The 27,109-nt window shown below is 39.4% G+C and overlaps 1 protein-coding gene across 2 annotated transcripts in view; it reads left to right on the forward strand.

Annotated features, from left to right (window-relative positions):
- Positions 1-27,109, forward strand: part of LAMA2 (laminin subunit alpha 2) — a 628,216-nt gene that overhangs the window by 587,126 nt on the left and 13,981 nt on the right. For both annotated transcript variants that reach the window (XM_007450523.1, XM_007450524.1), the window contains 8 exons: positions 663-783; positions 3,253-3,429; positions 7,061-7,209; positions 11,855-12,031; positions 12,298-12,466; positions 22,093-22,205; positions 22,526-22,715; positions 24,690-24,845. In XM_007450523.1, coding sequence (XP_007450585.1) covers positions 663-783; positions 3,253-3,429; positions 7,061-7,209; positions 11,855-12,031; positions 12,298-12,466; positions 22,093-22,205; positions 22,526-22,715; positions 24,690-24,845 — 1,252 coding nt within the window. The remainder of the gene's footprint in view (positions 1-662; positions 784-3,252; positions 3,430-7,060; positions 7,210-11,854; positions 12,032-12,297; positions 12,467-22,092; positions 22,206-22,525; positions 22,716-24,689; positions 24,846-27,109) is intronic.

Genomic DNA, 27,109 nt, shown 5'->3' on the forward strand with positions numbered 1-27,109 from the left:
CCAGATATTTTTTTAATTTTGAGCAAGATTTTATTTAACTTTGTCGGTATGTAGTTTGATTCTGCTGTCCCATACAAGTTCTGCCCTTTGTTGGAAAAAAAGAAACACATTTCATTATGCATATGAAGCACTTCATAAGAAGTCAGTTAATTCCTGTAACCTTGTAGTTAAATGCAATAGGTGAGATTATTTTTTTAAAGGAGAGGAAGAACTACATAAAGACTCCTTGTGCAGGATGGTGCTCATATCCACTTATCCAACCAGTAGCTAATGGAAGCATAGTTTGCTGGGTGCATGTGTGTGCGTGTGCACAGTCTGAGAGACGTGCCTGCCTGTGCAGCAATTTGGGAAGCATAGTTTGCTGAGTGCGTGTGTGCACGTGTGCACAGTCTGAGAGACGTGCCTGCCTGTGCAGCAATTTGGGAAGCATAGTTTGCTGGGTGCGTGTGTGCGCATGTGCACAGTCTGAGAGACGTGCCTGCCTGTGCAGCAATTTGGGAAGCATAGTTTGCTGGGTACACGTGTGTGCGTGTGCACAGTCTGAGAGACATGCCTGCCTGTGCAGCACTTTGCTCCATGTGGCTTTCATCCACTAGGCACACACACTATACCGCCATTGCCCTAACGATATTGCTTTTGTTTTCCATTTAACTTTTCAACAGGCCGGAAGTAAATTTGAAGAAATATTCTGGCTGCCTCAAAGATATTGAAATTTCAAGAACTCCATATAGCATACTTAGCAGCCCTGATTATGTTGGTGTTACCAAAGGATGTTCATTGGAGGTTGGTCTCTTCTTAATGACTTCCTAAATACATTCATATCAGATTTCACTTACTTAGGTTGGGTCTATTACAGGGATCAGTCCTTGTTAATATATTTTAAATTCCTACTGACCCTAGTCCTAGCTGTGCGTAAATGATAAAGCAAGATTGAAGTACTTCTATAAGTTTTCATGATCAGCTGAACTTAGGAGAACAGAATTACAGAGACCCCAAATTGTGAACAAGTTTCCCACATGTACAGCACTTCATAGTGTGTATTTTCAATATTAATCTCTTTTCTGGTTCCTTCTTCCTTTCCCACACTACTTATCTCTTTTCCTCATTTTTCTCATCTATATTAGATTTAGTTTATCTTCATGTATTTTATATAGCTTTATTAGTAGCCTTAAATTATTTTTCTGAAATGTGTTAGGAGTTTACACAAATAGCAAGCAATAGTTTACACCATGATCATTAGTGCATAGAATCTTGTTCACAGCTTAGAAGTCAAACCTCCTTTTCTTTGAAAATGGCACATAGTGGGAACCATCTACAAAGACTTGGCTTTGACGGGACTGCAAAGTCCCCTGTTATCAGGTATCTTCAGTGTCTTTTCTTTATTGCCAAAGCAGCCCAGAAGCTTCCTGATACCACTTGACTATTTTGCACTGACTCTTCAGTAGAGGCTGATCCATAGGAGAGAGGAACACAGGTCACAGCGCTGCTCTCTTATTATATCTGTAAACAAGATCCAACAGTCATCAGCAAATATTAGTAAAAGTTTTATGGGAATTCTGAAAGTGATGAGTTTGTTTTAAAAAGAAAATGTTAAATATATCATACTTACAAATTTTTAATTACCCTGATGTGACACAACTATTTATTTTAGCTCTTCCTCCAATTAAGTTGTGTGATAGGAGATGAAGGGATTTGGGGAAAAAGAAAAAGTAAATCACCACTGAGCCGTGAGGTTAAAGACTGAAACAGAACTTTCAGGGTCTTCACTGTGCCTAGTTACAGTCTCCAAGTTGGAATTAGCCATAGACATCCACCCAGAGAAGCTTGGGAATGAGGAAAAAGGAAGTACATACAGAATCGAATCTCTAAGAATCCATACTAGCCTCTTTTTACTCAGAGTTTTAATCTTCCAAAGCCTAACTCTCATCCACATGCAAAAGATATATACATGAGGATGGAAAACTGTCCAGAAAATGAATAGCCTGTATGTGTGGAAATGATGATTCTGTAAAGGCACTTTTCAATAACTGGGAATTATTTGCAACTAAAATATGATGCAGAAAGTTCAATATTTGATAAATATTGAAAAGTCTGCACAGTAGTTTTATCTGAAGTATCCAAAATTCTGTGATTTGAAAATTGGAATCAAAACAGATTATACATTTTTACAACACATTTAACTGGGCCTGAAACACTGTGCAGGAAAATAACCTGCATTAAAGGATCCCTTGCTTTCACTCCAGCCAAATCCAGGACTTTTTAAATGAATGTTTTAAGCACTCTAAATGCCCGACTCCATGGCCGTGCTTAAATAAGTCCTAGCACATTCATACAATGGAATGACCTCCTGCCATTATAAGTGATGATGAGATCTGTGTTTACTGACAGAGAGAGATCCTCCACATGTGAAGTGAGAAAGAGAAGTTACAAATGAACGTGCCTGGCATGATTCAGGTTAAATATAGACAGGAGGAGAGAGGAAGAGGGCAGGTGTAAAAGATAAAGTGAGTGAATGAAAACATGCATGCATGCGTGCGTGAATGAATGGATTAGAAAAAGCTATATGCTTCTACACAGCTTTGGAATGGGGGTGATTTTTACTTTCTCCCTTTTGCACTTTGTTACCGTTTAAAATGTTACTGTTTTAATTTTATTATCAGCAAGGACAATGATACTACTTTCATTTTGAGAAGAAAACTAGACTAAGAAATATTTGGTTTATTTATTTTTAAGATATAGATTGTATCTGATTTTTTTTTTAATTCCGCTAGAGTGTCTTTATATGCTTGAGAGCAACGAACATCTTTACCCTGGGCTCTTCACTGAGGAAGAATGCAGACAGAGACCATGGTCAGACTCAGCTATAAAACATAAGCAGTTAGTTGGTAGGTGGTATTCCAGGGATCAGTTAGAGAGTTTTCAAGGGAGACTTAGCAAGACAGATTTAAACCAAAAGAAAATGTTACCTGTCAGTGATAATCTTTTATATTTCAAATCAAAAGTTCTAGAACAAAAGCAGAGGCCCAAATTTTTATTTTAACTCAAACTGCTCAGAAAATTCAGTTACAGCTAGAAATAATATTTCTTTGGTTGCTCTTAAGCTCTCCATGTAACTGTGGGTTTTTATGTGTTCTAAAATGACACTGTATTTCATAGTAACGTTGAGTGCATTGAGGAGGGTGAGTGAGATGGAGAAATTAATTTAAATGTTCATTTCTAATGCTTTCTTCCCTTCTTTCCTTTTACCCAAAGAACGTTTACACAGTTAGCTTCCCGAAGCCTGGTTTTGTAGAGCTGTCCCCTGTGCCTATTGATGTAGGAACAGAAATCAACCTGTCCTTCAGCACCAAGAATGAGTCTGGTATTATTCTCTTGGGAAGTGGAGGGACACCAGCGCTACCTAGGAGAAAACGAAGGCAAACTGGACAGGTACCCTCACACCTAGCTAATAATTCATTTTCCCTAATGCTTATATAAAATAATTATTTTATAGAGACTCAGGTGAAGCATTTACAGTTTATAAATTGTTTTTATAGTTTTTGATTTGCATCATTTATTTCTACTATCATCTTCTTAGGACAGTTATCTCCACTAGGACTTTCCTGTTGGTCAGTTCTAGGTGCAGACACACCTGTATTTACATCCATATTTCATATGGGCTTTGCATATATAAAGAGAGAAAGCTTAAAATACATTCACATTGTGTTAATCTTCTATCTAAATCCAATTTCCTACCAGATCTGGAGATAACCAGATGGAGTCCCTTAAATTTTAATTTTAATTTTAATTTTTTTAGGATCAGCTTCCCATTTTCACTAGCTAATGTGATGCAGTCTGTTGGAGCCTAACCTGCTGCACCCTCTCTGGACAGAGAGAAGGCAGAGAATGGACCTGGGCAGGAGAAGGTGAAGAGAACACAACCAACACAGGCATGGACACTAGTGACATTAAAATAAAGCCTACACAGTGTCTGCTTTGTAGGGCTGTGAGCTTTAGTTTTCATACCCCCTAGCCATTTGATTCTGTTCAAAGCTGTCTTAGTTGTCCTGATCTAGGCACCATAACTCTTTACTGCATGGATATTCCTCCAATACTTTCAGTCACATTTTTAAAGATATACATTTTTCCATTTAATCTCATTTTTCTCAGTGAAAGCATTCTTAGGAATTACCAGTATGCCATGGCCAAAGCACAGAGTGCTTTACAAATATCGCCTTAAATATGCATGCATTCTTGTAAATCAGGTTGTGTTGTTTGTAATTATACGTTTTTTAAAATCACTTTTAGCATTTAAAATTTAGTAATGGGTAGTCATATAATAATACTATTTTATTCCCCCACAAAAAAAATAAACACTAAACAAAATATGGCTGACCCTTGAACAACACAAGTTTGAAGTGCACAGGTCCAGATATGCTCGGGTTTTATTCAATAGTAAATATAACAGTACCACACGGTCCGAGGTTGGTTGAAACTGAGGATGCAGAACATCTGATACGGAGGAACTGCATATAAGGAGGGCTGACTATAATTTATACCCAGATTTTTGACTGTGCGGAGGGTCAGCGCCCCTTTGTTGTTCAAAGGTCAGCTGTATTGGCAAATAAAATCCAAAGATGCATTACCATGAGTAATTTGCAATATCTCAGGAATACAAAGGTGGCTTGATATTAGAAAATCTAAAATCATATAATCATTTTGATAAATGCAGAGAAAACTTTTGGTAAAACTTAACAACCATTCCTGATTAAAAACAACAACAAAAAAAGACTTGATAAACTAAGAACAGGATGGGGCTTCTTGATAGGAAAACATTATAAACATTTTCTATGAAATCAAGCCCAAGAAAAGATGAATATTATCACTGTATCAGTCTTAGCCAATACGATAACAAAAGAACAAGTAAATATAGTACAAGAACAAGGATATAATTTAAGAATAAACATAACAAAACAAATGTAAGGCCTATATGGAAAAAATTATAAAACTTATTGAAAAATTACATCAGACTACTTATTAAAGTCAACATGTTAATGGAAAGACTCAGTGTTAAAAATATATCAGTTCTCCACAAAGTGACATGTAGATTCACCTTCAATGAAAATACCACCTTATCTTTTTGTAAATCAGGACAAGCTAATTCTAAAATTTATATCAAAGATCGAAAGCCCAAGAAAGTCCTGAAATAGAAGAATAAGTTGGTGGACTGTCCTAGCAGATATCAGCACATTAGAAGCTGGAGTTTTGAATCATGGGAGTATGGTGTTAATTCCTGGATAACTCTGTCAGTGGAACAGAATAGAGAGCCAAGTATAGATGGAAACAACATTTGGCAATAGGTGGCATTGCACATCATTAGGGGAAAAGTGGCCCTTTCAGTGAATGATTCTGGGGCAATTGGTTATCCATACAGAAAAAAATGAACTAATTTCTACTTCATGCCAGACAGAAAAATAAATTCCCAATGAATTAAAGCCTTACATATGAAAGGAAAAAAGTTTTAAAAGTTTAGAAGAAAATATAAAAGGATAAACTTTGACCTTAGGGAAGAAAAGGATTTCTTTGGGAAGAAAAAGAAACAAAAAATATTTTTTGAAGAGTAGAGGGAGAAAAAGTGGTATTTTATCTCATTTTTTACTATGAATAAGCACTGAATAAACATAAAATATAACTTCTCTTAAAGCCTTTATGTTTTAATCATAAAAATTAAATTATTTTCTCACTGCTACAAATGATAAGCTAGTTATAATAAGAGGGCCAGATCAAGCATTCTGAAATAGGTTTCGCTAAAGGATATGTGTTTCCTAGGTCACAGTCAAATAATTAAGCACCAGCCATCGTTTTCAGATTTCTCCTCATCAGAACTAAATAAATGGACTTGAGTCATCAGCTTTCAGGATAGTTCTTAAAATAAAACATGTTCCCATTAAAACAATTAAAATGAGAAAATATTAAGCACTATAGTACAAAGTAAATTAGAAATAACATGTTAATGTTTCAACATTTTAATGATAATGAGTATCTAGTTTTTAAAATCTCATTGTCAATGCTATCTGAAAGAGGAAACAATGTTAAACAGTTCATGTCTGTTGTAGAATCAATGTTGGTTAAATGACATACTTTATTTTTCAACGCTACCAGTTTTGATACCCATAGGATCATTTGTGATTATGTTCTGCTAAAGGGGTTTGAGAACTCAGTCAGCTAAAAACATTTTAATTGAGTAGATGGCAGTTGCCCCTTTTGATGAATGGCAAGCACTAATCCAGATCCTCTGGCCATTTTGTGGTGGACACGACGCGGCACAGACGATTTTGTAAGTTATTGGAGGCGTTACGATGTTTGAATGAAACCATCTCCACTACCTCAGGTGACTCGCAGAGGACCAAGTGATCACCGTGTATCAGGTGCCACCCCCCTGCTCCACAAGAAAGGGAGCAAGCGTGGCGTCAGCTTTGGGGACGAGGGCTGCATTCAAGCTCCCTGGGGTTCATAAACTGATCTCAAAACCATACTGTTCCTATAGTAACAGTGGTAAAAAGAAAGCGGTCCTGTTTGTGGATGAAAAATTGTCTTCCTTCTTTCTAAATGTGGGAGACAAGTTACATGTTGATAGCAATCTATTCCACCAGCCCTGAGAACGAATTGAAATCTAAACACTCAGAATGCCGTGAGGTTGGGAGTCAGACCTCATTCCCAGAAGCTAGCTGTCTGTTTGTGACTACAAGGGAGAGGGATTTTATTGACACTCTTTATTTCCTGATGGGTTTTGTGAGTTAGAAGCCCAGTGCCAGCACAACTGTTCCTTTCAGCATTGCAAATCTGCTTTGCAGAGACTGCTGTGTTACTATCTCCACTTTCCACATCATCTAACAAGCAAAAATGGTAAATGATTAAAAAGCTATTTCCAGCTGCTTTAAATACTCCTTTTAAGAAAATACTGAGTCTTAACTTCTCAGGTAAGATCTCAGAGCGGATGAATACGCAGTTCTGTCAGGGAACTAAGCTAAGTCATAGATGAGACTCCTCTTTAATCTTCAATGACCATTTGCTATTGCAGGCCTATTATGCGATATTCCTGAACAAGGGTCGTCTGGAAGTGCATCTCTCCACAGGGGCACGAACAATGAGGAAAATTGCCGTCAAACCAGAGCCGAGTCTGTTTCACGACGGGAGAGAACATTCTGTTCATGTAGAGAGAACTAGAGGGTAACAATAGTCCTAACGACTGACTGTACTGTCATAACTAACGCGAACTCCTTTGCTCGCCTTAGTCCTTTACTGGACCTTTGTGTGTATGGACATACGATGCATTGCAAAACTATCAAGTAGTTTAATTTCATCTTCTTTATATTTCATACTTCGCGAATCTCATTTCCCTTGACCCTTAGGAGTTTTGTTCTTAACGTTTTTATGCTAGGTGGTTCTCCTCTCCACCTTTGGAAAAACCAAATGCATCTTCTGAAGCGTAGATAAGAAAACTCCCTCCTCACCTCTCAAATACTCTCTCCTCAAGTAGGGCATGCGCATGGTGAAACGCACAGAACAGCTCAGCTGGAGCCACCAGCCTTTGGCAGCTGCTGTTTCATTCAGGTTCCAAAGCAGTTATGGCAGCTGCTTAAAAATCTGTCACAGATACAGAGCGCGGCCCGGGGCTGCAGGACCCACGGAGCACGGTTCTGAGCATGCCTCGTCCCCGGCCCTTACCCCCACCACCACCACCACCACCACCACCACCCCCCGCCAAGGTGTGCTGGGTCCCTGCGGGACGGCTCCGTGAGGGAACAGAGTTGAGAGAGGGAAGGGAGAAGGCTGCTGTCCTGCCATCCGTGCACGGTGGCTGCCTTTCTGCAGATCCACCAGAGCACCTGCTTCCCAGCCCTGAGTCAGGGAATTGCTTATTAGTGTTACAAGCTGATTTCTCATTTCTTCAGAATGCTACAGTACACTTCATACTTACCTTATTGGGGAAGTCATTTGGTTTTTTTTTCATCAAAATGTTGTATGACAACTCAGAGAGGTAATGAACTTAGAAGAACAATTAGAGAAAAAGAAAACAGAAACCCAGAGACTTCAGACCTCCAGACCCACAATCCATTTTATTAGACTGAAGACATAGAAGAGAAATCAAATCTGATGAAACCTCAAAACACAGAGAATACTTTTAAACACAACAACAGTATGAATGTGTAGCAAAAGTTCAAGTAAGCAGATGTTATTCTGTACTTAAAGACCTCCATTTTCTAATCATCCTCTTGTGTGGATAACAGTTTAAATAAGTAATAAGAATGCCTTTTCTTCTAAGTAAGTTATGAAGCTCTCCTTGATTCATGTTTTTCTATTACATAGAACATTAGGTTGTGGGATGAATTGATACTAAGCCTTCTTGCAGAGTATCTTCTAACTGAGATGTTTAGAAACCATGATTAAGACAAATGAGGGATCAGTATTTGGACTAACTAAGAACTTTTACTAATCTTATAGGCACATATTGCAGTCATGGTCTCTGAAGAGAAATGCAAACTGAATTTTCTCATTTGAATCTTAGGGAATGCTCTAGAATACTGATTTTACATGTCTTCTAGACTAGATTTCAGGTCCTCTGCCAAATGTTAGTCCTTCTCATTGTAGGAAAGACTTTCTAAAGTCTTTAAATTTTAAATAACTTCAAGAAGCAAATGCAGATCTGACAAATATAGGTGACAAAAAAATCACCCAAATATGTTATTTTGTAGAGAAAGAATTCTGACATTCTCAAGTGCATTATGATGTTATGCTAAGGTGTCCTTTTAACAGGTGTGTCTCTTCAAGAAGGGTATTTTATTATGCCAGCTTCACAGCTGTTGGCCATCAATCCAACCTTTATTTGATTAAGCTCAGTGTATAGTGCATCCCCTGAAAACTGGTCATTCAGTTAATTGGCCATATAAACAAACAGTTTTACTATTCGCTGTTAATTAAAGGATAATGTATTGGACATATTAGTGGGTTGTCATTGCAGTCTGTGGCAAAGCAAGAAGTCATTTGCACCATAATGTCTCATTCAGCACTCTGAGGTCAAAAAACAATCATCACCTATCCTTTAGGCGAGCACTTCAATTAACTGATTAACTAGAGATCACTAATGACCCTAAGAACATCTCCCAGAAACATATTCTAATGCTTCATATCAATTCTATGGCATGCTGTGTGTCAAATACTAAACGAAGATTATGTCCTTTAGTCATTCTAAATGTGTGTGAGATCTGTATTAATATCATCACAGATGAGGATATATTAACTGATTTGCCAAAAATCACATAGCTAGTAAATAACAGAGGCAGGATTTAAACCCAGATATACTTGACTTTAACACCCCCATCTGTGCTCACCTGCTATTTATTCTTTTACCCTTTTTGTGACCTCAGAGATTTGTATTGCTTCATGTTGATTATGATACTCCTATTAACTTGGAAATATTTGCTTTCTTCCAACACTATTTAGACCATAAATGTCGACTTATTTCTTTTCTTAAAACTCTGGATAAGATGGCAATTTTAATACCATTAATACCACCTCATAAAATCAATAGATTTTTACCAAATAGAGAGGCAAACTTTTCAATATTACTCTTGCCCTTTTCTCTCCCTCTCTGCCTCTCTTTACCCGTCCTCCCACATTCTCTCTCCTTTTCTGCCCCTTCCTCTGCAAAAATTTCACTCCCTTCACTTTGGTGTCTAATTTCCTAGTACTCCAGTGACCTCTGCCTTTTATAACTGCTTGGCCCTCTGATCTTCCACCTGGAGTCCACCTCAGTGGCCAGTAGTTCTAACTGGACGAAAACAGTAAACCCTAAGAGCCTGGAGTAGACGTTTAGGCAAGTAGGTATTCTCCTACGTGAAAGCATTCTTCACACAGGTACAGAATTAGGCTAAAGACCACAAAGTTGTAGCAAATATTTCAGGAGTAACTTGAGGTTTCCAGAAAGGGATCATGGTTTGGACAGTGCAACCCAAATATTTCTTTCTTACCATCAATTTAAAAAATTTCAGATTTTGTTTCTCATGTAAATTGCAAATATCAGGGCACTTCTCTTCGTATCTTTTACCATGTACGCATTTCATTTGGTGGTGGTTTGAAAAAAATCTTAGATCAATATTCCATACAAATAAATAGAATTTAAGTAATAAGATATTTAATTATAAAACTTCAAGAATCAACTATTGAAATTTTAAGGAAATTCAGCTGACCTACCACAATACTAATAGTAATGTAATGATTCTTATAATGCTTTTTGCACATAGTAGGTCCACAGTAAAGAGTTTTTGAATAAATTCTTTCTAAAAAGGAAATGCACCAGAATCAGAGAGGACATGTAGGTAATATCCCTATTTACAAAGAACTAAATAAATGACCTAGATTTGATGCTCCTAGGATGTAAAATACAAACTGGATTCAGCTATAGTCTTCTAGCAATGCCCTTATTAAGTAATACAGACTCAGCGCAATGCCTTAGTTAATGCTTTCCATGGTTCGAAATAGGTGTTCTTATCCTCATTTTATAAATGCATGGAATGAGACTGAGCAAGATTAAATAACTGGCCCAAGGTCACACAGCTAGTAAGCTTCCATACTAGTGCTTAATTCCAGTCTGTTCCTTCTGAAAGCTCAGGCTCATTCTACATCTCCGCCCTATGATCCAGTAAGAAAGGACCATTGCTATGGTCCTTGGCCCAGAGTCTGGCAAAACATCAATGTATCATTTCCCCTGTTTTGCCTTTGAAGCTAAACCCAACCTGCTCCCTCTACACCTCCTGAATTATGACATTTTGAGCCACAACAATATCTATTCTTTGTCTTATTCTCTTACATTTGAATTGTCCCAAAGTGGGCCAGTTGTTCAGTGCCATTTCAGAGCATCTTTGCCCTAGTTTATTGTTTCTAATTTGACATGTGGTTTTTCTTCTTTCTAAAATCAAGTAAAATGGCATTTTAGAACTGAGTTTTCCACCTAAGTACTTAGGGTTTTCTCCTCAGATGTGAAATAAGTTTTCAGCAATCCATTCATGATCCTCGGGCTATTGACTAACACTTATGACTAAGAGCCCCATGCTGACTACTGGGACTAAGGTTTAAAATCTGCTTCTAGAACAAAAGAGAAAATGCCTTTGGTCATTTTCATCAGCAGAATTCTTTGTCTCCTGATTCTGTGCCCCAGGATCCACAGAGTGAATAAGTAGCATGAGGTGCTCAATTAGTAATGTGTGAGTTCTCTCTCATAAGCAAATTAGGGAAATTAATGAAACAGCCACTAAGGAAAATCATTGCTGAGAACAGTTAGCATGGTATTCTGGCCTGCCTCTTCTATTCAAAAGCCAGCAGCTACGTTCTTTATAAAACATCCTGTAAGTGTTTGCTGTCGATTCCTGCAACCTAAGCTCTCAGGAGTACAGTTTGTTCCCTAGCAAGAAGATAAGAGCTAGCACAAAGCAAGAAATAAAGAGCTAAACAAAACGTGACCCCTTGCTGTGCTAAACCGACTGAGCCTCCTGCGATTAGACATTACTACCCCTTACAGAAGCCTCTGCTCCATAGGCTCACATGTAAGGCCGCTGTTGTCAGCCACCACCAGAGGCTAGTGTTGCAGCTGCACCATTGCCTTGTTTCCGGAAACTCTCAAGGAGAGTTTACAAGGGAGGCAGAGGGACGAGGTCCTGAGAAACAGTACTGTGTGCTTAGTGTCGAATCCCTAATCGTCAAACTTGGCTCTCTTAAAAGCTTCAAGAAGGAGGGGTGCGGGGTGGCAGGAAAGAGTTGGATTTCCGGTGTCGGACGTTGTGTGTTTTATACTTGTTTATTTTCAATGTTTTATCAGCATCTTTACTGTTCAAGTTGATGAAGACAGAAGGCATGTGCAAAATCTGACAGTAGAACAGGCGATAGAAGTTAAAAAGCTTTTCGTCGGGGGTGCTCCACCTGAATTTCAACCTTCCCCACTCAGAAATATTCCTCCTTTTGAAGGCTGTATATGGAACCTCGTTATAAACTCTGTGTAAGTGACTCCCGTGTTACTAATTTTTTTTTTTTTTTGGCATCACTGTTGCATCTACACTATCTAAAACTGTTGCATCACTCTTGCATCTACACTATCTAAAACCATAGGGGGAAGGAAACAGTGAAGATCTTCAGTTTAGATTTTTTTTTTTTTAATTGTACTGATGACCTTTAAAATGGGAAAGGGGAAATTTGATGTCATGGTAAGGAAGCAGGACAATGAGAAATAGGAGAAAGTATTGAATCTTAATCATATTCCCGTAGCCCTATGGACTTTGCACAGCCTGTGTCCTTCAAAAATGCAGACATCGGTCGCTGTGCCCGTCAGAAACCACCTGAGGATGAAGATGGAGCAGTTCCAGCTGAAACAGTTATCCAGCCAGAGCCAGTTCCCACCCCAGCCGTACCTGCACCCACCCCAGTTCTGGCACATGTAAGTGTTTATATCCCATTGCTTTCTCACTTTAACCCTGTGTTTTTAGTCATTTTCAGAACAAAGGTTATTCAGGATATCTAGTATACTCTACTGCTAGAATTAGAGGAAGGGTCACTGTAAGGAACGGCACCAAGAAACGGAGGAGTGCTGAAGCAAGCTGTATTTGGGGCCGCTCCCGGGCGAGGCTCACTGGTCCCAGAGAAAGGGGCCAGAGAAGTCGCCCCTGGGTGCGGGCGCGAACAAAATTTATAGGGGTGGACGCAGGGATGGCGCTTGCTGTGTGAAGCAGCCCTTTTTTGGTAATCTCTTGGGTGTTGTGGCAATGTCAGGTGTCGGTTGCATCAGTCACTTTGGCGGGGGCTCCGTCTGGCTCCCTGGGCCCTTCCCCGGACCTGCTGGCCTTACAGTCACATGTCTATGAAAACCTTTTCTCCTTTACATCTTCCTTGGATTACTTTCTTTTATATATCTGTTCTCCTTTAATTTTCCTGTTTATAAAATGGCACGTGTTTTCAGTTGAAAAGTTAGCACAGAAATGTCTACAGAATCAAGAATAAAACCCACCTACCATAGCACCACACAGAGGCAACCATATTGATTTTCAGCCCCTTTTATTTGCATTTTTCATAGTAGATCGCATATCATGCATACAATTTGGTATTGTTTTTTAAAACCAGTAATACATAATTAAAATTGTTCCTAAACATCATGCAAATGTGCGTATCTGATTACATGTGTATGTGTATATGTGTTTGTGTGACAGAGAGACACACACAAAATATTTCATAGCACTGGAGGTAGTATATCCTTGATTAGAGCGTGGGTTCCAGAGTCAGCCTGCCTGGGTTCAAATCCCAGCACTCTAACCTACTATCTGTATGAATGTGGGAAAGCTACTTGGCTAATCTATTCCCCAGTTTCCTCATCTGTACAATGACTATACTAACAACACATATATCAAAGAGTCATTATGAGGATTTTAAAAAATGTTTGTTAAACCCCTAGCATATACTAAGCATTTAATAAATGGCATAATTACTATACAGTAATGATCATAATGACTGCTTTTTAACAATTTCTATCCAATATTATTGTAGTTTTCCTAACAGCTGTGTAAAATATATACCTATATACCATCATCCCATTTTTAGTTGAGTTAATAAGAATTAGCTAGCCTAAGTAATACACCCAGACACGGCCAGTAAGTGACAGGATAGGAATTCTGATCCAGTGAGTCTGATTATACAATCTGGTTCCTTATCACTGCAACACTTTGTGAAGCCAAACAGTCATCTTTTAGTAAAACTGGCCATTTATTCCAAGCATCATTTCCTCCTCTGTAAAATGTGGATATTACACCTACCTTGCCTGCGGATGGGATTATTGTAAGAATCAAATGAGGTAATGTACATGGAAGTTCTTTGAAAAGTGGAAGCACACACACACAGATACTGTGAGGAATCCCTGCATGTACTAAGTAACTATATAGTACGTGTCTAGTATTCTGCCGGGCACTGTATATCCATTATTTCATTTGATTCTCACAAGCTATTGTTTTATTTATGTTTATTTATATCATTGGAAGTATTATTAGCCCCAGTTCACAGACGAAAATACCTACAATCACACAGCACAGCTAGCAAGTGAAAGGCTGTCAGTCATGTGGGGATTAGTTCAAGGCGCTGATTTTCTCCTAAGACCTCACTGAGATCTGCCACGTGGATTGCAGAATGTTTCCTTAGCTCTTTCGTAACGTGGCCTTATGTTCGATTTCCCCCTGCAAAGGGAAGGCTAATGATCCTCCCTCCTTTCTGCCTCACGTACTGTTCTCTAGACTGTTATGCCTCGTGTCTGTTCCCTGGACTCAGGAAAGTGTTTTCAATTGAAGAATTTAAAAACACCATGGTTAAAATAAACGTTTTTGACCTTGGATCCAAATGTCCATTTGGATTCTATAGGAAAGTGGATCCTAAATTCTGAACAACTGACTTAGAATTATAAATTGTAATTAGCAGAAGCCCTAGAGACCAGCTAGAGTCCAATCTCCACCTTAATACACGAATCTTTTTTATATGATACTTGATGTGGACTTACAGCCTTTGCTTGAACATTCCATTGATGAGGATTTTCCAGTGTTATGATGAGGCAGGCTCTAGTCATTAGAAAGTCACTGGTTATAATGAAGTAAAACTGCATCCCTATAACCTCTATGTAACGATTGTGTTTCTGTAGCCAAACACATTATATCTTCTCTAACACCCCTTCAAGCATTTGAAAACAGCTAAGTGTTCTCCTTTCCCAGGCTGCATATTCCATTATATCAAGCATTCTTCTTAATTTCTAATTAATTCCCATATTCACACTGATAATATTCTTACATTTGAAATATCTCTTTCAAAATATGGCACCTAGAATAGACCGTACTACTCAAAATGGAGTGCCCAGTTCAGAGAATAGCAGAGTTCCTCCTTTCACTGGTCCGTCATCATATTCTACTAAGACACCTGGGAATGTTTTAATGTTTTACACGGATGGATCATGCCATTAGTTCATCATTAGGTACCATATTCGGTCAACCAAAACCTTGAGGGACTTTGTATCACTTGAACTTCTCTTGAATCAGGTCCCTCAGCCAGTCCACATTGAATTGGTCTGGCTTATTGGTGAATAACACTGCTGGTCCTCAGTGATCACCTTTCTTTTCTTAGTTATGTTTCTAAAACATAAACTCCTCTGTTTTATAGGAGGTCCCAAGCATATCCTTCTGTGGTTTCTAGAGATCACATTTTTTCCCTTTTTCTGAAAACAAAGGTACTTTCCCATCTGGACTGGAGATTTTAACTCATTTAAGTTTTCTTATAACCTTCTGTTCTCATTCCAGTTTCCATTTTCTCTCAGCAGTATATGTTTTAACTTTTCTCCAAAAAAGAGCATTCCACTTAGTAGATAAGACAAAAGCAAATGAGTAGCAGTCCCGTGCATTGGTACAGAAAGACTCATAGAACATCAGATCTTGCACATTATAATTATGACTATGTGGTCAAAATTACATATTTTAGAATTTTTCATCTCTATTGGGCTGTACTGTATTTTCAGGGTTTCAGATCATGAACCCATACATATCTCCTCTTTTAATCTGATTTCTTTCCCTTATCTTCATTCTTTATTTTGTGTGTGTGTGTGTGTGGAGAGAAGTGTCGGCTTTTTAAAGGCTACTTAAAGGTTTGACAATTTATTTCATGACAAATATTTATTAAATGGCTACTAAATGCAAAGATGAATAAGACATTTATGACATTTATTTTATGACAAATATTTATTAAGAGCCTACCAGAGAAAGAGAAAGAAAGAGAAACTGAGAGACATATTTGAGAAAGTAGACATTAACATAAATAACACAGTAAGCAAATATGTGTAGAGGTCAGTCAGGATAAATGCCAATATGGGCTGCAAACACAACCTGCTGGCTTCCAAGACTGAAAATTAGAAGCATGGCAGGGGACACCGTTACACTCCATCCAAACAAAATGGGTAGTGGTACCTAGAAGTGTGAAAACAGGTCCATAAAATGCAAATTTTAATATGCCACCATACTCTTATACTTAAAATCTTTCAATTGAAACAATATAAAATGAGGATGACTGACATACTTACGACATTATGTTAAGTAGGGAAAACAGGATATAAAACTCTGTATACTGCATAATCATGTCTATATCAATAGCTAGAAAAATGCATAAGAAAAACCTTTCCAAGAAATGCATCAGATGCTAACAGCAGAGGTATATGGTCCAGAGATGATTTTCATCATTTCAGAAAACATTCTTAAATGCGTTTTGCTTTCATAAATGTTTAAAAAGATAAATTAAAAGCAGTGGTCTTTCAACCTTGATTCCTCCACAACATCCAGTTATATAGCTGATTTCTTCACTGGGGGAGAGAGACATGGTGCGTGATCCCCTCTCAGCTCCTTTGCGTTGAGAGTCACTGAGGAAATAAACTGGGTCTTTGATCCAAGTCATCCACGATACGGGTCTGCCTGCCTGTCTTGGTATAACCCACCTACCTTTACTCAGTGAACTCAGAGGGGCTCACTGAATAACTTGCTGTCCTCTCTAAATGTAAGTAAACTCACTGAAAAATGAGGATAATATCTACCCTGAGGATTATCATGGACTAAATTATACACTGTGTGCAAAGCACCCAGCACCATGCCTGGCTCACAGTAACACTCCATCATTCTTCTAAGGGAACTAGTTAGTTTAACCTTTCACACTGTTAGGGTGAGATCAGGCGCTAGGAAAAGGAGGGTGAGCATTCCTTTTTAAACAAACTCCAACACGATGTGGTTATTATCTCTCAAGTCTCCTATCATTTTCAATTCTCACCATTTTCTTTTCATTTTTTAAAATCAGAATTCAGAATTTTAAGAATTTAAGAATTAATATTTACACATTAATTCCAGAAGTGGGAACTACCTATCTATATGTTTCTTATTTGTTCTAGCACAGTTGACAGAAACCTCCTCTTCTCAGTTCCTTTAGTTCTCTTCTTTATGCCATCGTACCCCTCCCCACCAGCAACTTACAGCAACGGGACGCATTCACCCTCCTCCAGGGCAATTTAAGAGTATCTGGAGAAAGCCCTGCCCTGTGAAATGGATTATGTCAATCCTATTATTAACACATGCCAGAACATCATAGACCAGAGAGCATATTTTATGCGTATTATCTCATTTGATAGTCTGATACCCTGTCTTCACTTTATACTTTTATTCTTCAGCCCATTTAGAGCTGGATAAAACATTTCTACATGTTTTATTTGTGGCTATTTCTCGTGGAGGATGGGAGGGATTAAGAGTGTGGACTTCTAGTATTACAGAAGATCGTCAAAATGTGACAGGTTCTCAGCAGGTATATACGGCATTTATACCAAGTCTTTACAACCAGCATGGCCTGTGTGGATTTGTATACAGTAAGCCGGCTGCATGTTTTTTGGTTTTCTTACTTGAGGTTTACTGGAAAGTTGAACCTTGAACTTCAAATTTTAAAACGTGAATAACTAAGAAGAGCAGCATAAACAGCCATGAAGAGTCCCTGTGCTGTTCAGGGCTCTTGGGGAGTTAGTTGGGGGAAAGAAGGGAGCAGAGACGGAAAGAATAGGGCAAAAGAAAGCTCTTCCTCCAGCAGATTGAATGCTGTGATTTTAAAAGCTAAGCACAGTCCCGGCCAAAGGATAAATCAATTGGATACTGATACGTATTTAAAGGGGAAACATACATTTTCCATACTGCAAAGAATTACTGTTCAGGCATTAGTGTGTAAATAGTGCCGCAAATGCCCACTACTTAGCAAAAAAGCTTATGTGCAGGGAGTTAAACTCAGTTTCTCAGTAAACAGCTTGAATAGGGATTTTGTATTTCAGAATATTAAAGTCAGTGCCGTAAAAAGTATCTTCCGCTTAGTATTCATGCCGAAAGAGCATCACAGAGAAGCACCCAGCTTGGCAGATTGCATGTTAGCCCACATTTGTTAGAGGATTTTTGACTCATGAAAGAAGAAAATGATGCTATTTTAAATTAATTTTGTATTGAAGTATAGTTGAGTTACAGTATTACATTATTTTCAGGTGTACAGCATAGTGAACCAGTATTTTTGCAGATTATACTCCAATGATGCAATTTTTATATCATTCATCATTTGGTGCTTTCAAGAACAGAGATGCCAGTTTTGATCAATGCAACTGAAATCTCTACTCTGCACCAATCTAGAGTCAAGGAATGCTTATCCACCAATCATATGCCATCCTGAATCCAATAACTCATTTCCAAATGTCAGCCAACAGTCAGCAGTCGGAAATGACCATGCTTTATTCTGATCTGAAATTAATTAACAATATGAAGGTGAAAATGTTAAGCTCCGTTACTAACCTGCGGCTCTACCCACTTGCGTAAGCATGGCTATGGGCAGCATGGCTTCCTTCAGAATCCTCTCCAGCTGTGTCCCTGTTCTCAGCAACAGGTGCAGGGCCACATTTAGACTCCCCACCCAAGTCTTGTCTGCCCACATCTTGTCGCCTGCCAAGCAGAGACAAATAAGGAGCAAGCACACCCTGTCCATTGTCCCCCATATGTACTTTAAAGAGTCCCCACAAGGTGGCAGGATTGTAACATGCTGAGATTGATGAGCCACTGCTATTTGTATTATTGTTTTAACACATTTCAGAGATAAGTGTTTCCAGAATAACACAGGTCATGTATCACATCCATAAAGACAATGCCTCCCCTCGAGCTCACACTGGCTTGGAGAAGGAAGACTCATCTTTCAACAGACATTCTTTTGCCTCCGGACGCGCCGGCCCAGCGGCCATGGCTCACGGGCCCAGCCGCTCCGCGGCACGTGGGATCTTCACGGACCGGGGCACGAATCCGTGTCCCCTGCATCGGCAGGCGGACTCCCAACCACTGCGCCACCAGGGAAGCCCCCAACAGCCATTCTTTAAAGGTTCCTTAAAATTACCTCATTAGAAGATCCTTCCTCTTAGCTTAGATTTCTGTGGGAAGCAGGGTTGAAAATGTCCTTAATGACAAGATCATTTTATTCTCGTGCAAACCTTGGGGCATTTTCTATTCCATCTCACATGGTCACTCTTTAAAATGCTATTAGGGGCTTCCCTGGTGGCGCAGTTGTTGAGAGTCCGCCTGACGATGCAGGGGACACAGGTTCGTGCCCCGGTCCGGGAAGATCCCACATGCTGCGGAGCGGCTGGGCCCGTGAGCTGTGGCCGCTGGGCCTGCGCATCCGGAGCCTGTGCTCCGCAATGGGAGAGGCCACAACAGTGAGAGGCCCGTGTACCGCAAAAAAAAAAAAAAAAAAAAAGGCTATTAGAAGGAAAAGAGCTGCTTGAGTGGCCAGGTGAGGAGCTCTACCCTCTGTGGGGTGTGAGGGACAAGGAAGAAGAGGCACAACAAACAGGCAAACCTGCTGGGAATGTCGGCTCCTGGTTTCAGATCCACCCAAGGGAAAGTGATGCAAAGCAGACACAATCTATCCCGCCTCCCCTTAACCAAGTGAGAGGAGACATCTAGGCTTGCACCAAAAACATTACCAGATTAGAGACTGTTGGAGAATTGTCTTCCCATTTAAATCCTAAAGTAGATACAACAGAAAATCCTCTTACACTGGAACCTCTCTGTCCTCTTTCAACTGCCAGTTTTATACAGGAAGGTGATAGACAGTTTATTTAAACTGTTTCCATAATATCCATCCCATTGCAAATTGGTGACAGTAAACGTCAACTCGGATGTCCTTAAAGAACAATGAACTTACATAACGGCTTTATACTTTGAATTTACCTAATAGAGTGATGCATCTCTTCTATAAAACTGGCCAATCTGGGAACACGGTTTTATTAGCCACTGTTTCCCACCTGCTTCTCGGGATCCACCTGTTGTAAAAGTGAAGCAGAAACCTCTCCGGGTAACACTGCTCTTCCTAAATTTCAAGTGGGTGTATGTACCATGTAACACTTCTAAACAGGACCCTTACGAAGTCAAAGGTTTTTCTAAAACAATGTAAACAGGGCCTTTTTCATCTAGAAACTCTGATAACATGTAGCAGAGCTGCTCAGCTCAAGACCAGTGTTGGAAATCACGTGTCCAGTCTACCAGCAAGCAAGGTTAGCATGGTGTTCAGGCCACAATCCCCAAACATGTAAAGACAAAAGGTCTCCACAACAAATAGCTGCTACCAATAAAAGACCTACTCTTTACAATAGCCACTTTGATAATTTAAAAAATTACATTAGAAAAGTTGTTTTATATTAACATATATATGTAGCCACTAGACAATGTTAACAATAACACAGAAATAATCTGCTGGTGGTTTCCTTTTAGGCTATGCATTATAGTTCCCTAATTCCTCCACATCCAGTGACCTTTTCAATCCCTCAGTTTTCAGAGCTGAGGGTTTAGAGATATTTTAGCTAAATTCTGCCCCTGATGGACTCCCAGCAGGTTGGATTCTCTTCGAGATTTCTGCAGGCTACTTACTTGTGTTGTGACTGTCCTCTCTACAGGAAATACTGTGAGAGGCTGATAAATGATCCCAGTTCTATTAATAGCATCATTGAAGGCTGAGACATTAAGCTACCAAGGCCTTTCCATTTGGGCTCTTTTTGCAGTCAGGGTAATAAGAAAGGTGCCACATGTTGATTCCAAGAGAGGCCCATTCAGCCGTGTGAATAAATAGCATGTTCCTGTTCTACCCGCTGGGTTTTTGCATATCTGTGTGAATTTCAGCCACAGTCTGCTCTTTGTAACTGACCATCTCCTGGGAAGCAAGAAGGGAAATACTTCCATAAAGCCCAATTTTACAGCATTTCAAAACACTTAAAGCTTTTTACCTGCTGTGGCAGAGTGCTCCATTTGACTAAGCTCCAGAGAAAAGAGGGCAAGGCTTTTCCCCATCAAGTAAAAATTTCCTGTGCGCTGATGAGTCATCTCCAAGGTACACCCTGGGAAGAGCATGCTGCATCAAAAGCCTGCCTTGGGCTGTTTGGGAACCTCTGCTGAGTCAGCGCGCACTGGGGCAGTGGCCCATCCAGAGCTATTAAGTGCAGATCTTTAAAAACAGATGTGTTGTTGAGAGCAGGCAGGTTATTTATTTTCTCATGTACTTTGTGTTGTAAAAGACTTCTTAAGCAGCTTGTACTTGGAGCTATTTCGTGAAAATAGAGACCAAGGAAAGGAACTGTGGTTTTGGTAATTTGAGGAGCCTTGATTAACTATTGAGCTGAGGGTTACAGTAGCCAAGTAAGGTCTATCCAGTCAGGTCTGGCTATGTAATTGGCAGGGCCCAGAGCCAAGTGAAAATGCACGGTACCTTGTTCAAAAATTATTAAGAATTTCAAAATGGTGACAGCAGAGCATTAAGCTCAGTGACTACACAGGAAGCCTGCCTCTGAAGCTAGCCCCGCAGCGAGCTCTACCTTGTAAGCACCCTAGGAAGTTGATCTTTGAACAGTGGCAGTTGAAATGGTGTATGGCAGGTTACATTAAAAAGTGTGCTGGGTTGCCTAGCAACGGGCTAAGCCTGAATGGGCTGACTTGCAAGTTGAGATACACCAGCTTGAAAGTCTAAATTCATGGAAACCTAGCACCGATAATTTTCAAGAAAAAGTAAGCCGGTGGGAGAGAGAAAAGGGGAGGACAAGAAGGACACATTTTTCTACTCTTGTAACCCAGTGGCAAGCTTGTCATTTTCCCTGTTCAATCGTCTAACGGTAGAACTCTTCATAAATGAAGTAAAAGTGAGAAGGAAATTCCAGTTTTCTCAGAAATATAAATAATAGATTTCCTTAAAGGATAATGAAAACATGCATTAATCAATGAATATTTTTGAGCACCATTCCTTTGGCAATGCAGAGGTGCAGTATAAATAGTAAGTACCTACTATGCAGTAGAGTACAGAGATGAATAAGAGACAGCTTTCATTTCTAAGGAACTTAAATGAGATTTTGTAAGAACATTAAACTAAAATATAAGAAACCATTAGACAGCAGCATTACATTTTTAAAGAATGGAGTCCAAAATCTCTGATCCTTCTCTCCTTGGTATTTTACAGGCTCCTTGTGCTGCAGAATCGGAACCAGCTCTCCTGATAGGGAGCAAACAGTTTGGGCTTTCGAGAAACAGTCACATTGCAATTGCATTTGATGACACCAAAGTTAAAAACCGGTATGATTTATTCTGAGATATTAGACAAGAACCAATAAATGGAAGTACTAAGTATTTGTTTATTCAAGTTTAATTAACTATATTTATTAATAAATGAGGTGAGCTTTTTTAGTTCACTGAATACTGTAAAGAATAGAATTATATCAATATTTGTCTGAGCCTGAGAAGCCAGTTGAGGAACTCAGCAGACCTAGATAGTCCTCACCTTGGAAAAGGTTTTGCTATCCTTTATGAAAAAGCACCATGATCAGATGCCACTGTATCCTAGAATAAGAACGTTCTTATTCTTCTGTTTTACTTCGCATACTCTTATTTCACAGTCTCACCATTGAATTTGAAGTGCGAACCGAAGCTGAATCAGGCTTGCTCTTTTACATGGCCCGGATCAATCATGCTGATTTTGCTACAGTTCAGCTGAGAAATGGATTGCCCTACTTCAGTTATGACTTGGGAAGTGGTGACACCAACACCATGATCCCCACCAAAATCAATGATGGCCATTGGCACAAGGTAATGGTCCCCAGGATGTTGGCAGTGCCCTACGAGGGGGTTACTGGGTGGCAGCCATCGGCATTCCCCTGTTGCCAGTATTATCTTGCCAGTGCAGACACTGACTCTGGCGGTACTGGAATGTGGCCGAGGCTAAAAATAAAGTAAGTGCCATATACAACTGCCCAACCTTCGAAGATGTGATCAAACCTGGGTAGGGTTATAGTTGACCACTTACATGCCTCATCATGGTACTATAAGATCCCATCATTGCTGTACATCTGTGGTTCCCAAACATCTGTCCACAAACTAGGGCCAGGCAATTGAAGACATTTCCAATACTCTAAGTAAGCATTATTATTATTATGGGACAGTGGAGTGTGTTAATCATAAAGCTCTATGTATTCAATTTAAAGGAATAATATTTATTCTAAGATTATATTTTCCTATTTTTAAACTGCTAAAATAACCTCTCTTTATGAAATAATATTTGACCAACTTAAAAGCTGGCAACACTAAAATGGGCCCTATGGCTGCACCTTCCCCCGCTCTCCCACCCCATAGTGGTCTGAGCACACCAAGAGTCTGAGAATCTGCTACCTCATGTTTAAAGGTCTCTGGGGTATCATTTCCACCAACAGTCATTTGGAACAACTTTTTAAATGTTGGTCTTACACCCAGCAGCTGGTACTATTATGGGCACAGAAGGCTCACCTGCCAGCTTACTGTCCTCTTTGGCATGACTGCAAGTAGATAATATACTGCCTGATTAAAACGAAAACTCGGAATTTGTCTCTGCACCTGTGGCAGCCTATCAAGTAAAGCTTCCCTAGGTGGACCAATTAAATGTTTAATTTTTAGAGTAAGATATTATTAGATATTGGATTTTATATATTAACATATTTGGACTTGTCATATCATATAGAAAGCCAAGGAACCTGAAAAAATACAATATAAACGCAAAGTCAACTAATTTGTTATCTAGAAATAAGAAATTTTCTAGGGAGCTTATGACTAGCAAATACTTTATGCAGGAGCTCTCATTAAGGTTTATTCTCATCTCTGGCTAATAGCATAATAAATATGACACTTGAGAAAAAGACATATTGTTGGGCTACAGTGAGGCTGGGATTATGCTAAGTAGCCAAATTAAGGAGGGATTTTATCCTTGCAGGTTTTTAGAACGTTATTGCCAAAACCAGAATAGGTCAGTGTAAAATAAGGTCTTAAATTACTCTAATCCTGATGTAGATTCGTTTTTAAACCATTATTGTACTCCAGCATTTCACAGGGTTACATGCTCCTTTTCCTAAATTCAGACTCAAGGATTTTATGCTCAAGCTAGTCTCCACACTTTTTATTTCACTCTGCCCCAGAAAATAATTCAATCCACTGCTGTCATTTCAGCCCAGTCAGCCTTCCATCTTCCTCCCTGACTTTGTACTAATCAGCTGCTGCAGAAATGGCAGTGCAGCCCGGATGCACTGCACTCCTGCAGTTCTGCACAAGAAGTGCCTCTTAAGCAGAGGGATGTAGCATATCTGAAATTGTGCTGGGAAGACCAGGCTTTGCTCAATCAAACCAATGAACGTTTGAAATTGGACATGAATTTTGCAGCCCACTTAATTCATGACAGGGCTCTCAATCTGCAAGTTTCCTTACAACAAGCATACCTCTTGATACAGATGCTCACTTACAACAAGCATACCTCTTGATACAGATGCTCACTTGGCTACTATAGAAGAGTCTTCAATCTAAAACTCACCCAGGAAGATTTTCTCCTCTTTTGGAGATGGTACTAATGGAAAAGACAGACTTTGAGACATTCTGTAACCAGATTTAATTTCACTTATATTATGGGTTTAGCACATATTAGGCACTCAGTAAGTTGTTTCACTTTTTCCTAAGGAATATCCTAAAAGTTCTTATGTTTTATACTCTGCACATTTGAAATTTATCTATGATTGGTGTTAGTGACTCCTCTTTTTTTGGTAGATTAAGATTATTCGAATTAAGCAAGAAGGAATTATTTACGTAGACGGTGCCTCCAACAGAACCATCAGCCCCAAGAAAGCTGATATTCTGGATGTTGTGGGAATGCTGTATATTGGCGGGCTACCCATTAACTACACTACCCGAAGAATTGGTCCAGTAAGTGTCTTATTTGTTTCTTTGTGGCCTAAATAGCTGCCTGAGTCATGAATGTATTTTGAATTATTAGGTCACATTGGCCCATGACCAATTATAGATGAATAGGAAATCATCTTTTCTGAGAAGTGACAAATTTTCTAGACAGATCTGACTATGAGAGGCAAAATTACAAAACAGAGTATGGACCCTGGAGCCAGACTCCCTTGGTTTGAATACGTGCTTAACTGTTAAGTAGCTGTGTGATCTTGAGCAACTTACTTCATTTTTCTTTGAAAAGTTCCCTCTTTTGTAAAATAGTTTAAGAATAATACCAAACAAGCAAGGTTGCTGGAAAGATTAAATGAGGTAATATATTTAAAGTGCTTGGAAAAATACCAAGTATATAGAAAGCACTAAGACAACAAGGAAGATGATAATGATGATATTGATGGTATTGTTTCAGGACTAGAGATTTAGCAAATACTGAGAGATGCAGTATCTAGAGCAGTGATCCCCAACCTTTTTGGCACCAGGGACCAGTTTTGTGGAAGACAGTTTTTCCACAGACCCGGGGCGGGGAGGTGGAGTGGCACAGGGTTGTTTTGGGATGATTCAAGCACATTACATTTATTGTGCACTTTATTTCTATTATTATTACCTTGTAATATATAATGAAATAATTATACAACTCACCATAATGCAGAATCAGTGGGAGCCCTGAGCTTGGTTTCCTGCAACTAGATGGTCCCATCTGGGGGTGATCGGAGACAGTGACACCCGAAGCATGTTGCTTATGTCCAGTCTACTCCATAAAAGATGCAGCTTCATTGTCACTTGCCACTCACTGTTAGGGCTTTGATGTGAGTCTGCAAACAACTGATTTATTATGGTCTCTGTGCAGTTAGACCTCTCTGCTAATGATAATCTGTATTTGCAGCCGCTCCCCAGTTCTAGCATCACTGCCTCAGCTCCACCTCAGATCATCAGGCATTAGATTCTCTTAAGGAGCGTGCAACCTAGACCCCTCGCATGCACAGTTCGCAGTAGGGTTCGTGCTCCTATGAGAATCTAATGCCGCCACTGATTTGACAGGAGGTGGAGCTCAGGCAGAAATGCAAGCAATGGGGAGCGGCTGTAAATACAGAGGAAGCTTCACTCACTCTCCCACCCCTCACCTCCTGCTGTGCAGCCCAGTTCCTAACAGGCCACAGACCAGTACCGTGGGGATTGGGGATCCCTGATCTAGAGTACTGTTATCCAATACTGGAGTCAGAATTTAAAGTCCTCACAAATTTTGTAAATCAGTATTCACAAAATAAGTTTTTGTCAGACCATGTGTCCTGGTTGGCTTTGGAAAGCACTCTTTTAAGAAGCACAGGGGATTAGTGTTTTTAGAAAATGCACTACACACAAGTGTGGTTCATTGCTATGCTCAAATGAGAACACGTGATGATGCAGCGTTGTTCTTCATCAAAGACAATTGTTCATGAAGGTTACAATTCTCAGTATTTGGCTCCTCTTGTGGATGATCAGTAATACTTCCCCTTCACAGCTATTGGCTATGCTACATAGACCAATCAAAGTGAGAGTCTCTGAACAGAGAGTGGCAAGAGTGATTAACTTGCATCCCTTAACCCAGATGAAATATAATGAAGCAGAGTATGATTGATTTATTTCTAAAGTCCCTAAACTTTGAATGTGTCATGCAAGCTTTCAAGTTTCATGTGTACGTGCATTTTCTTACAAAAGTATCCTCTGCTTTCCTTAGATTTTCATAAGGAAGAAGCACTGAAGCAAACCTAATTATCTTTTCAAGTAGAATTTGAACATAGATTGTGAAAAAAATGTATATATAGTAAGGTTAATAAACTGTTACTAGAAACATGAAATAGAAACATAAGAGACTAATTAAAAGTTACAATTTCCATAGGGGCCCAGAGTTCTGTCAAACCAGTGGTCCCACTAGAGACGTAGTGTGCAGTATTTAGAATATCAAAACAATCATATTCCAGGCTAGATACATCCTAGTTCAGCGGTCCCCAGCCTTTTTGGCACCAGGGACCAGTTTCGTGGAAGACGACTTTTCCATGGACCGTGGGGCAGGGGAGATGGTTTGGGGATGATTCAAGCGCATTACATTTATCGTGCACTTTATTTCTATTATTATATTGTAATATGTGATGAAATAATTATACAACTCACCATAATGCTGACAGGAGACGGAGCTCGGGCGGTAATGCGAGCGATGTGGAACAGCTGTAAATACAGATGAAGCTTCGCTCGTT

This window comes from Lipotes vexillifer, unplaced genomic scaffold, assembly GCF_000442215.2.
Source record: "Lipotes vexillifer unplaced genomic scaffold, Lipotes_vexillifer_v1.1 scaffold537, whole genome shotgun sequence".
Lineage (NCBI taxonomy): Eukaryota > Metazoa > Chordata > Mammalia > Artiodactyla > Lipotidae > Lipotes > Lipotes vexillifer.